We start from the raw sequence: 12,521 nt of genomic DNA on the forward strand, positions 1-12,521 counted from the left end.
CCCTCATCGTGAACCTATGTGTATCTTCGGGTTTCTTGCCCGTTGAATGACTATACCTCATATATCTCGCTCTGGTTGCGATGCGATGTCACTCCATGAAAGCTTCACTCCTAAACGGTCTTGTCCGCCGGGCGATCTTCCGCGAGGATACCCCGGTCTATTTGTGTTTTCTCGTCTCTATCGTTTCTAGCGTCGGTAGCGTGTGTGAGCACTGACATTTGTGGGAAAACGCGGGGCCTGCGCAAGAAAGAAGGGACTGGCCACCAATGATGTGACGTCCCGAGGCACCGAATTCTAATGCCAAGCGTGGAAAGCCGAGCGACTGGGATTTTGATGTTGAATTTTGTGAAAGGAATAAAAAGTCTGGATTTTAGGGGTTGGTTCTGAACTTGGGCTTGCGTCCTCTAAACTTTAAGGCCATGTCCCTGGGCTTCAGCCTTTTGATGATAAAATAACATCGGCACCCGGGGACTCAGATTGGTGTGGGATATCCTTCCATTCGCTTGTCAGAAACCAACCCAGACCCCCTGAATCGGCCCTTCATATTGTAGCATAATAAGGGCTAATGGGACGCTGCAACACAACATGCTCGGCCCGCGCGGTTTGGCCCGACACGCTGGGCGAGAACATGATGGTCAACCAAGGGGTGATAACCACGGGCCATACCTCAACAGTGTCATCTGGTCCCTGGCGGCGCTTTCAACTTTATTTCTCGGCCTGCGAGTGTACTCCAAACTCCTCAGGCGGCGACAATTATGGTGGGATGATTATTTCCTGATTGCGAGCTGGGTTTGTCTCTCCTTCCCTGCATTTTGTCCTCCCGGGTTCGCGTCTGGTAGGACAAAGACTACGGACCATCTAACGGTTATAGACCGCACTGATCGTCTCGGTGTCCCTACAGTCGGTGGGAGTTGCACACGGCCTCGGGAGCCACTATGGCGAGCTAGATGAGGGATCCATCACCGCCGTCGCTATATACTCCATTTCGGCGGGGTTCGGTTCTATCCTCGCGACTTGTTGGAGCAAGACGTCCTTTGCCATCTCCCTACTTCGGATCTCCACAGGCAGAACTAGGGCGTTCGTATGGTTCATCCTTGTCTCTGTGAACCTTGTGATGGGTTCCGTCGGGGTGATTCAGTGGGTACAATGCTGGCCTGTCCGGAAATTGTGGTACCATGAGGTGGCGGGCTCGTGTTTCCCGCCGGAGATTGTCCAGAACTACAACACTTTCACGGCTGGTAAGAAACAGCTCAACCAGCTAGTGATCACAGGGTGCGGTGACTGACAAGCTACCTCGCATAGCATACTCTGGCTTGATGGACATCGTTCTTGCGCTCCTTCCGTGGAAGATCATTTGGACTATTACCATCAAGAAGAGGGAAAGGCTGGGCGCCATGGTGGCCATGAGCACCGGTGTTCTGTGAGTTCACGCCACGCTGCCGGTAAAGGAGATACCATATGTGCTAATTTTGAGCGCCCAAGGGCGGGAGTGATGGCTTTTCTCAAGATCAAGACTCTGTATGTCATTGGCAACGACGACAGTGAGCCCCCGTGCGATGAGCCCCTCCATTTTGTTTAGCCTCCTGACCGTATCATAGCTACAACGGTGGACCTCTTTATTTTTGGCACGGCCGAACCCGCAACCGCCATTATGGCCGCTTCGATTCCGATACTCCGGAACCTTCTCCGCCGAGAGTCCCAAGTGAAACCAGCTGAGTTCATCCAGCTGGCTGGTAATGGCCAACAAGAAGTAGGACAGTCGCCCACCCCCGAGGAAGCTAATAACGAGGAGAGAAAGCAAGAAGCCGGGCAGTCGTGGGCGAGGATAGCTCAACTGGAACAAGCCCGTGTGTTTGGGGGGAAGGGAAAAGGGAGTGGTTCGGGGCCAGGGATGGGTCCCTGACCGGACTCATGCTTCGATGCTGGGGTACGGTTCCAGGGTGGGCCTTGAACAGATGTATTGCGATTTGATGATGATACCCATAGAATGTTAACAGAACTTCTCAAAGGAACGGCTAGTTTACCCCGGGCCTCTCTCGGTTTGGATGTCGATATGGGACGGATAATCTCGGACATCATGTCATTATTACGCCAGGGCGGGTGAGTAACTGACTTCAGCTTCCCTGTTGGATGCCTAGGTGTTATTATATGAGGCGGAAAGGTTGTACGCTTTCTTTGCAAAGTCGGGAGCTGGGTGGATTAATGAGGCTCAATTGGGGGGATCTGCAGCAGACTTTTTGTCTTTCCTGTCTCCCACTGCCAGCCGGGCTGCCAACTTCAATCGCTCTATAACATTGATTGAAAAAGTGGTTGATTAATTGAACCAAAAATGGCTCTGGAGAGAATCGTATCTGACCGCTATTACAGGTGGGATTAATAACTACATCGTCATTGAATCATCCAAGCCACAGCTGAAGCGCACCTGGAATCCAACACTATTACACTGCTCTCTAGCGACCAATTACCTGGATTGACATGCTGTAACACAGACTACTTTTCTGTTCCTGAGTACTTCTCAGACGGGGAGTATTTTGGATAATAACCTGAACCGAAACCGCTCGATGGGAACTTTGCAGGACCACATTAGCCTTAATCGAGCTTTTGAAGCACCACCCGTGGTAACGGCCTGGCATGGATGGTTCTCGGGAGGCGCGGGGAAGTGTTTTCTGCAGGAACTAAATTTTGGCATAATCGGGGTGTAACCATTGTAAGTGCCGACATAAGTCAAAAGTTCCCGACCGTCAATTGCATGCATCTATCGTCAATCGTTTGGTCACTACGGGGGTTGGGGGATGGGGTATGGGACAAGAGTATAAGAACTCGGCCCTACGGCCTCCGTACTAGACCTGATGATAAACCCGTGTGTACCTATCTTCAACTGATATCCGTTCACTTCTCAAAACTAAGACCGATTTTGGATATATCGAGACATAATCATTGAAGCACCAACCATGTTTCGAACATTCTCCTCCGCACTCTTCCCCCTCCTGCTCTTCACCAACCCTTCCGGTGTTACGGCTTTGACAGTTGCTGCCTTGTCCCAAAACATCGAAGCCACCCCCCTGGTTGTAACTTTGGAGGATTATTACAATTCTACCTCTTATACACATATCAACGGCCTCCCCGTCCTCGGGACCAATCCCGACATCGACCTCTACGCAGGCTCCGAGGTGCACGTCCTGCACGACGCGCCGCAGCACCCAGAGCTGCGCATCCTCGCCACGGTAGTCGAGTTCTCCTACCGCATCGTAGCCGACAAGCGCAAGGGCATCCTGGAGCCCTCAGACCTCCGGGGCAAGCGCATCGGCGTCGTCGGCAACGTGACGTCCGAGTACTTCGCCTACCGGTACCTGCGCGACGTGGTCGGGCTTGACGAGTCCGAGTACACGCTCGTAAAAAGGGGCATTCTTTGCTACGCGCTGCCCTGCGGTAATGGGACGTACCCGCAGATGTTGGTGACGGGCGAGATCGACGCCCTTACTGCCTTCGAGCCGACAACTACGGTGGGCGGTATGGCCCTCGGCGAGGAGAACGCCGTCTTCTTCCGCAACGATACGCTGTACCGCAAGATCAACGTCTTGTACACAACGCAGGCTAAGCTGGATAACGCGACGAGCCGGGTTGAGATTGTCGGGTTCCTGCGGGCGCTGGGTAAGACACAGGAGGTTTTCACCAACGAGCCCGAGAAGATCTGGCCGAGGGTGGCGAATATCACGGCAACGGGCAACACGGAGAACACCGCAACGGAGGAGATAATGAGGGAATTTTGGCCGCTCACGAAATGGGATCGCGAGCTCGCGGCGGACCTGGTTGATTTGATGGTAGAGGAGGACAAGTGGGTGGCAATGGGTGAGAGACAGGGAAGGGACCCAATGGGCAGAGAGAGGATCCAAAGTCTTATCGATAACGCACCGCTTGAGGAAGCTCTTACTTGCGAGGGATAGGAGAAAGAGGAAAATAGCTCTGGTCTTGGGGCGAGGTATGATTGCTCCCCGAGCCGGGGAAGGAAACTCGGGCGAAATAATGGCTATTATTACCAGGGCTTCGACCGAATGGGGCGAGCCTCGGCGTTCTCGGCGTGGTTGTTAACCGCCTTGGGATTGGTTGATTCCGAGTTTGGTGTTTGAAGCCAAGGCTCAGAAACGGGATTGGTCAGTCAGTGGCCAAGGCTGTTCATGAGAGCTTGAGAGTTTCCGTTGGTAGCTTGGTTCCTTGGTGGGGCCACGGCGGACCGTCATCGCGAACGGCCTGGAACAAATTTTCTATTTCGCTCATCACATCATGCATGTCACCTTGCAGGCCGCCTCAATTCATACGTTGGTGCGCGATTTCTGTGGTTGCAAGAGTTAAACGGCCCGTCCAGCGCGTTTGGGGTTGCTCAGACGCGCCCACGACCCAACCCACATGCCAGATTGGCCGGGAATTTATCGTGCCGTTTCTGGCATTTTCGAGCATGTCTTGGCGCCGGCCTGCACGGACGTCACTCGGGGGAGCACACGTCCCGCCTTGCCCGCCGATGGTATCCCTGTTTCGCGTCCAAAAATTACGTCGTCGACTCGCTCCGAGGCTGAGATTTTGCGCATTTCTCCCTTGATTTCCAGTTATTTTGTATTGTTGTAGTTTGATCTGAAGTCAATTACAATATCTCGGGACACTGTTATTGTCAATGGCATATTCGGGATTCAACAAGATTGTATTGTACTGTGTAACAATTGTACATTCCATGGTGGGAGGCCTGGCCTTTTTGGCAGCGCTTTTCGTTACCCCGCTCCCCACCGTAACTGCCCCGCCATCTTTTCTAACGGCCTTTTGTGCCTTCCAAGCTTGCCGCCCCGGTCTGGGATTCCAGTTAATAACGTCACCGAACCGCGACCGACCATCCCCAAGCCGCTGAATCCCCAATTTACCTAACAACCCACCTAGTCACCACCCACTCATAAATCTCTCTAGCCACCTATCCGTCACCACCATCATCACCCTTAACGCAGCTTTGCCAACAACAACAGCGGCTAAATACTGGCTGCCGTTCTGCGGCCGAGAAACAGCGCATTCTGGGTCTGAGGTCCCTCTCTACCTCTGGCACTTCCTACCTTGCCGATTTGCCAATTAGCGAATTCCCGCCTTCACAATGCCCGGCGCCGTCGAATATCCGGCTTCCTCCTCTGGCAGGCTACTTCTAATCTCCAATCGCCTGCCAATCACCATCAAGCGCTCCGATGAAGGCCACTACTCATTCTCCATGTCCTCGGGCGGTCTCGTCACTGGGCCTGAGCGGACTCTCCAAAACCACAAGTTTCCAATGGTACGGATGGCCTGGCTTGGAGGTACCAGAGGGCGAGGCCGGACCCATGAGGGGGCAGTTGAAAGAGAAACACAACGCCATCCCCGTGTTTGTCGACGATGAGCTTGCCGACCGTCATTACAACGGGTTTGCCAGTATGTCCCTCTTCCCTACAATATCTGCGAGGTGCTTGGGAAGCTAACCGCCGTCTTTCATCCCAGACTCGATCCTCTGGCCCCTTTTCCACTACCATCCCGGCGAGATCACTTTCGACGAATCCGCATGGGCCGCATACCGCGAAGTAAACCGGCTATTTGCCCAGACCGTGGTCAAGGACGTACAGGACGGCGATCTCGTGTGGGTGCACGATTACCATCTGATGCTTTTGCCCCAGATGCTGCGCGAGGAGATTGGCAATTCCAAGAAGAACGTCAAGATTGGCTTCTTTCTTCACACGCCCTTCCCGAGTAGCGAGATTTATCGCATCCTGCCTGTCCGAGAGCAGTTGTTGTTGGGCATCCTCGACTGCGATCTGATCGGGTTCCATACCTACGATTACGCGAGGCACTTTTTGAGTAGCTGCTCAAGGATACTGTGAGTTCCCCATCACGGAGCGTTGTTGACCCTTGATACTAACGACGACAGATCGACGACAACAACGCCGAATGGCGTCGATTGGAACGGCAGGTTCGTGACGGTCGGGGCGTTTCCTATCGGTATCGATCCCGAAAAGTTCATTGAGGGTCTTAAGAAGGAGAATGTGCAAAATCGCATCGCCGCCCTAAAGCGTAAGTTCGAGGGCGTCAAGCTGATTGTTGGTGTCGACCGCCTTGACTACATCAAGGGAGTGCCCCAAAAGCTGCACGCGCTTGAGTGTTCCTCACCGAGCACCCGGAGTGGATCGGGAAGATCGTGCTGGTACAGGTAGCTGTGCCCAGCAGACAGGACGTCGAGGAGTACCAAAACCTGCGGGCCGTCGTCAACGAGTTGGTCGGGCGCATCAATGGCAAGTTCGGCACCATCGAGTTCATGCCGATCCACTTCCTACACCAGTCGGTCACTTTCGACGAGCTCACGGCTCTCTACGCCGTTAGTGACGTCTGTCTGGTCAGCTCGACCCGCGATGGCATGAACCTGGTCTCGTACGAATACATCGCTACGCAGCGCGAGCGCCACGGCGTCATGATCCTTTCCGAGTTCACGGGGGCCGCACAGAGCCTCAACGGTAGTCTCATCGTCAACCCTTGGAACACGGAGGAGCTCGCCAACGCCATCCATGACGCCGTCACCATGTCGCCCCAGCAGCGCGCGACCAACTTCCGCAAACTGGAACGATACGTCTTCAAGTACACAAGTGCTTGGTGGGGGCAGAGTTTTGTCACGGAGCTGACGCGTCTCAACGCGGGCGAGGAGTCGAAGGCGGGTAAAAAGGGGAATGCGGCCCAACTAGCGCTGCAGAGCGCGGCCGAGGGGGTTGCGGGTGCAACGAACAAGGCGGTCGAAGGCGCCCAGGAGGCTATTGCCGCTGTTTCCGGGGATAACAAGGAGTCGGAGTGAGGGAGCCCATCTGCCCCACTGGGCTGTTGCTGTTTTTTTACTGTCGGAGAGGCATTGACCAGCGTTGCTGTGGAAGCCTCGCTTGCAGAGCCTTAATAACCCAGCGGTTGCTACCAGCGAAACTCAAGTAGGAGGACCTGGTTGGTTTGGACGCGAGGTTTCTCCCAACGAGGTAATGACATCCGGGAAAGCGTTATGGTTTGTTCCTTTTGCGTTTATTAGTATCTGATCTTGCTTTCAAACGATAGAATGGATGTTGCATCAACCGGCACCGCGCTTTTGTCTGTCCCATTGGCTTTGGGGAAATTTGATCTTGTGTTGTGTGTTTGTAGGGGGGGCCACAAAGCGTTTTGTCAGAAGGTGAACAACAGAGCCGCCGATCGTGCCAGTCAAGATTACGAAGGATCTCTTTCATACGGCCACTGGCTTCCGGCCGAGGATCAAAGAAAAGAAGCATTGCCCGGAGGATGGCGGAGTTACTGAGCTTGGCGCGAACCCCACCGAATGCGAGGAATCCGATCGGATTGCCGGGCCCGGCCCCACAAGGGCTGGACACGCTGGATTTGGGACTCCAATCAGATGCCATTCAAGGGTTGACAACAGAAAAAGCTTAGTTGTGTGGCAGGGCTGTGCCGCGTGTCCGGGCAGCTTGAAGGATCAAATTGGGTGATAAAATTCGTGGAGGGAGCCCATCGTGAGGAGCCAAGTCATGAATGGCAACGGCAACGCGGCAGGGTTGTTTCAAGGGCTTTGGGATAGGCTATAACTATGGCCGAGGGTCCTCCGCCATTTCGCCTAAGGGGTTCTCTTCATCAAGCCAAGAAGCATCTTTCATCGTTCCCATACGTCTGTCTCCAGAGTCAGGCTGCATCTTACCAAAGCTACGCATCATCCTACCAAGGGATCCGGCAGCTATGTATCTGGCTTACAAGTATGCGAAGAAGAGGTATAGGGCGCACCAGGAGGCCAAGCTAGCAGACCCAACGGCCTCGCACACAACCCCATCTGCTCCAAACGGAACGCAACCGGACGATACAAGAGGCCTAACGGCTTCATCTGACGAGCCTGGCGTCCCCACTCCCTACGATCCCTCTCCTCTAGCTGCAACGCCAGGTCACACCAACCCAGATGACGCAAAAACCAAAGAAACACCCGAAGAACTGGCCGAGAAGAAACGCCGGCGCAAATACCGGCTCAGAATCATCCTCGGCTTGTTCCTCCCCTTTACTCTTCAAGCACTTGACACAACCATCATCGCATCGGCGCTCAAATTCATCGCCGTCGATTTCAGTCAGTCCTCCCCCCCTTATATCCACCCCCAACCCGCATCCCTCCCCCAACTTAACAAGCATCCCTACCAAAACATCAACTAACCCCCTCCCCACCTTCACACAGACGAGATTAAACAACTCAACTGGATCATCACGGCCTTCAACCTGACCTCGGCCGCCTTCCTGCCCATCTTCGCCCAACTAGCCGACGTCTTCGGGCGGCACGCCACGCTGCAAACCGCGCTGGTCATCATCACCCTCGGCTCCGCGCTCTGCACCGCCGCGCCGACCTCGGCCTTCCCCCTGCTGCTGTTCGGCCGCGCCCTGCAGGGCGTCGGCGCCGCGGGCATCAACATCTGCGTGCGCACCATCCTGGCCGATAAGGTCTCGCTGGGGGAGTACGCCAAGAATTGGACGACCTTTGCGTTGGTGTCCGGGGTGAGTTTCGGGTTGGGCCCCGTGGCGGGCGGGTATTTGACGGGGGTTAGTTGGCGGTGGTGTTTTGCGATTAATTTGCCCGTGGCGGTGGTGGGGATTGCGTTGGTGGTGGTGTTGTTAAGGGGAAGGTTGATTGGGGCGTTGGCGATTGAGGAGGTGACGGGGCGGGGGTGGGGCGCGGAGGAGGATGGGTATCGGGGGAGGAAGAGGGATCCGGGCACGCCGCTGGGGCGATTTTTGGCGAGGTTGGCGACGGTGGACTTTGGGGGGCAGTTGTTGTTTTTGTGGGGGCTGGGGTTGTTGGTGTTGGGGTTTACGTGGGCGGGGAGTACGTATGCCTGGGACTCGGCCGCCGTGTTGGTGACGCTGGTGGTTGGGGCCGTGTTGACGGTTGCGTGGTTGGTGTATGAGTGGGCGATGGTGCCGGGAAGGGTGATGTCGAGGGTCTTTCCGATGCAGACGGCTATGATGCCGTGGCAGCTGCTGATGCAGAAGGATGTTGGCTTGATGATGGGTATCAACTTCGCCAACGGCGCCGCCATGTTCGCCATCATGTACTACATGGACCTGTACTTCACTCTGGTCTTGGGGCATGGCGCTAGCGAGGCTGGTATTGCGCTGCTTTATTTTCTCCCTGGGCTGGGCGGTATGTTGAACCCCTATTCCCTGACTGGCAGATCCGTACTGACCTTTACGAAGCTGGCGTCTATGCCACCATGTTTTTCATCAACGTTTGGCCCCGGCAAACCGTCCCCGTCTTATTTCTCGGGACTATCAGCTCTGCTGTCGGTATCACGGTGGTGTCCTGGGCTTGCTATACCGAATACGTCAACCTGATCTACGGCATGATGGCCCTGGCTGGTTTTGGTGTCGGAGTGACGACCAACCCAGGGACGCTCCATGCCCTCGCTTACTTTCCCGGAATGACGGCGCCCATCACCTGCCTGGCATCGTTCGCGAATCCGTTCGGCGGCACGATCACCATCACCATCATGTCGACGGTTTTCAACAACCGAAGCGGAGTCAACCACGAAGACCCCAAGTCTGGAATCTACTGGGCATTTATTGCCGTGATCCCCATCATGTGGTTGTCGGTTATCATCACCACCTTTTTGGGCAACGTGTGGCTTGGAAAGGAGGGAACCCACCAGGTCGTGCATGGTTTCTGGTTTTGGAACTTGCTCAGGGGCAAACGGCTGGAGAAGGTGACTATGGCCAGAATGGAGGACTCGGGACCTGCCGGTGGGAATGGAGATATTGGCATGAAGACTGTCCCTCGTCACACGGCAGAGCAGCAAAGAGACACAGGGGGTGATGGGGTGAGATACCAATCGGCTTGATAGAGAGTATTGTATTAGGGATTTAGACGGAGGATGGTAAAAGTCCCATAGTGCGAAACTATATCGACTGATAGAAAATGATTCGAACGATGCACCGGTTGGTCCTAACTGAACTGAGGAACGCATGCCCCCGTCGCCAAATTTAAGCATGGGTCAGGGTGTGTACCAAAACAGAAATGCCAATCCTGCCCAGTGACCACTTAAGCATGTAGTTTGCATCCAACACACGGGGCAGGCGGCTGCGAACTTCCAAACACATCCTCCCGCGGCTTCCCAGAAACATTCAAGAACCCCACCGCCCCCTTATCCAGCCGGAAAATGGCGTGGTCCACCAGGGTGTACGTCCCAGGCACCACCATCTTCATGTCAACCACCGTCGCCCCTCCCGGAGGCACGGTTACCGTCGACACGAAGCGGCCCGGTGGGCTCAACACATCACCGTCCCGGTAAACACTATGAAAGTTGCTCCCAATGACATGAAACGAGCTCGTCAGATTCGGGCCCGCGTTCCCAAAGAACACCCGCACCGTCTCCCCAGTATGCGCTTTCAGGGGCTTATCCCTCGTCAGGGCCGACTCGCTCCCGTTAAAAACGACGATATTCGGCTCCTCGGCCAGGCCGTTCGGGTACGAGAACTCGACCGTCTTGGACGGGCGGCCGTCGTCCATGATCTCGGGCGGCTCGTGGTAGAACTCGCTCTGCATGACGTAGAACTCGCGGTCCACGGGCGGCAGGTCCCCTTCCGCCGGCTGCACGTAGATCAGCCCGTACATGCCGTTGGCGATGTGCACGGGCACGGGGGCCGCCGCGCAGTGGTACAGGTACAGGCCTGGCGTGAGGAGCTTGAACCGTGCGGACTTGGTTTCGTTCTCTTCGGTGGTGGTTAGGGCCGCGCCGCCCCCGGGCCCGGTGAACGCGTGGCTGTCGATGTTGTGCGGGTTGCCCGTGATGTCTTTGTTGGTGAACTCCATGTCTACCACGTCGCCGACTCGCGCGCGGATGAATGGGCCGGGGACCGTGTCATTGAATGTCCACTGTTCGTATTTGTATTGGCTTGTGAGTTGAGCCAGCTTCGTGGATGTGGTTAATGGGACTTGGAGGAGGACCGGGTAGTCCCGAGTAATGGCTGGTGGGACATAGGGCGCTTGTGTAAGTATGGCCTGCTCCCTAGGGAGGCTGTCGACTTCAATCGAATCTTCAGCAAGGGCCTCGTAAAACTGCATTCGCGCATCCAACTTTCCGTCTTGACTTTCGAGGAAGGGGGGGGCAAACACCTGCATTTGCATGAGCCGCCACCCATACTAGACCATACCTCTGAACGGAAAGGAAGAACTTACGGACTTCTCCGCGAGTTTGGGCGGTCTTTCCCCGGGGGATTTGTACGATGACGAGTCCATCCGAACTGGCCGCTGGCGATACATGAACAGCACACCGAGTGCAGTGGCCGATGCAACCACAACCGATACCCATCGTCTCTGGCTTGAGTGCTTGGGTCCTGTGTGCGAGGACAGGGAACGGCGGCTATCTAGTCTACTCCATCTTGTTTGCGATGGAGTAGAGCATCTTGTGGAGAGACAAATGGCGCTTCCTCGTGCGGCGTGATGTCTAGCAGCCGAAGCCACTCTGGTGGAGATTATGAGGGGCACACAAGGCGACATTGTGAGCCGCTCTTGGTCAACAACAGGCGACCGACAAGGTGTCAAGAAAGGGAACTTTAGTTATGGGGTCGCAACTCAAAAAGTGGTTGTTGGGTGACTTGAGCTTTTCTGAAGCTCGATGGAAAAGAGACGACAAAACAAAATGAGAAGCGAGTGTCACGTACTAGGCCCACGATAGTACGTCGGGTTAATATGGGATCTTTGCTGCCATCCATGTATCCACTATCGTCTGAAGTCAGACGCGGAGAGTCGGGGATATATCGGTGATCCCAGCTGGAGAAGGGAGCAATGACGTCCCTTCATCGCACAACCGCCGCATAACTTCAAAGGAGTGCCACACAAGGTTTCTGCGGTGTCACCACCCAACAAGTAGCCATCGGTCAGCCGGTCGGCCTGGGTAGGTATACAATGGGAAGTTGATCACCTCCTTCCGGCGAACCCCACATTCCTCCATTGTTTTGTGCCGGACGCGGTACACTTTGTCGGCAGTTACCCTTTCATGACCGTCTATCCAGTCAACTGAGTTGCGAGGAGGGCCTGGGCTTCCGGGGAACATCGGACTATACTCGGGGTGTTGGCACGAGGTATGTGTGTGCCAGAGCAGCGGGGCGTCGCGTGTTTTGGGACTGATGCAAGTGGTTTGTAGCCTGTACTTGCCTGGTAACAAAACAATAAGCGCTCTATCTACGCCGTGATTGCAGAACTGTTACAAATGGTACCATCCTCCCAGCTATAGTTGGAATATTATAGTCGTACATTCTGTTGCCGTGCCCGTTTCTCTGGAAAGCTTTCTTTGTTTGTTGTCCAATCAGTTCTTTAACCCTCTTGCTGATTTATCCCTGGGTTAAATTAACAAAGGGAGTTTTGTGGAAAGAACAGCGAATGCACCTTGAAACTTCACAATGGGTCAATGGTTGTAGCTGGTGCATGATGACGACCTCGAGCTAATTTACTTTTCATGGAAGGTAAAAATTGA

The 12,521-nt window shown here is 54.8% G+C and overlaps 5 protein-coding genes across 5 annotated transcripts; 4 read left to right on the plus strand and 1 right to left on the minus strand.

Annotated features, from left to right (window-relative positions):
- Nucleotides 1-585: 585 nt before the first annotated feature.
- CHGG_09991 (uncharacterized protein) lies at nucleotides 586-2,474 on the plus strand (the record flags this gene model as incomplete). The annotated part of the gene is made up of 8 exons (XM_001227917.1): nucleotides 586-789; nucleotides 872-1,238; nucleotides 1,303-1,420; nucleotides 1,483-1,541; nucleotides 1,599-1,847; nucleotides 1,998-2,079; nucleotides 2,139-2,164; nucleotides 2,368-2,474. The coding sequence occupies 8 exons, from the start codon at nucleotides 586-588 to the stop codon at nucleotides 2,472-2,474; spliced, it is 1,212 nt and encodes a 403-aa protein (XP_001227918.1).
- A 477-nt stretch (nucleotides 2,475-2,951) lies between these two features.
- On the plus strand, nucleotides 2,952-3,944 carry CHGG_09992 (uncharacterized protein; the record flags this gene model as incomplete). The annotated part of the gene is made up of 1 exon (XM_001227918.1): nucleotides 2,952-3,944. The coding sequence occupies one exon, from the start codon at nucleotides 2,952-2,954 to the stop codon at nucleotides 3,942-3,944; it is 993 nt and encodes a 330-aa protein (XP_001227919.1).
- Nucleotides 3,945-5,128: 1,184 nt separating this feature from the next.
- Nucleotides 5,129-6,838, plus strand: CHGG_09993 (uncharacterized protein; the record flags this gene model as incomplete). Its single annotated transcript, XM_001227919.1, has 5 exons — nucleotides 5,129-5,257; nucleotides 5,325-5,436; nucleotides 5,503-5,875; nucleotides 5,927-6,069; nucleotides 6,156-6,838. The coding sequence occupies 5 exons, from the start codon at nucleotides 5,129-5,131 to the stop codon at nucleotides 6,836-6,838; spliced, it is 1,440 nt and encodes a 479-aa protein (XP_001227920.1).
- A 914-nt stretch (nucleotides 6,839-7,752) lies between these two features.
- Nucleotides 7,753-9,887, plus strand: CHGG_09994 (uncharacterized protein; the record flags this gene model as incomplete). The annotated part of the gene is made up of 3 exons (XM_001227920.1): nucleotides 7,753-8,128; nucleotides 8,234-9,193; nucleotides 9,247-9,887. 3 exons carry the CDS (start codon nucleotides 7,753-7,755, stop codon nucleotides 9,885-9,887), a joined length of 1,977 nt encoding a protein of 658 aa, XP_001227921.1.
- Nucleotides 9,888-10,087: 200 nt separating this feature from the next.
- CHGG_09995 (uncharacterized protein) lies at nucleotides 10,088-11,545 on the minus strand (the record flags this gene model as incomplete). Its single annotated transcript, XM_001227921.1, has 2 exons — nucleotides 10,088-11,161; nucleotides 11,225-11,545. 2 exons carry the CDS (start codon nucleotides 11,543-11,545, stop codon nucleotides 10,088-10,090), a joined length of 1,395 nt encoding a protein of 464 aa, XP_001227922.1.
- Nucleotides 11,546-12,521: the final 976 nt, after the last annotated feature.

Source organism: Chaetomium globosum, genomic scaffold (genome assembly GCF_000143365.1).
Source record: "Chaetomium globosum CBS 148.51 scaffold_7 genomic scaffold, whole genome shotgun sequence".
Lineage (NCBI taxonomy): Eukaryota > Fungi > Ascomycota > Sordariomycetes > Sordariales > Chaetomiaceae > Chaetomium > Chaetomium globosum.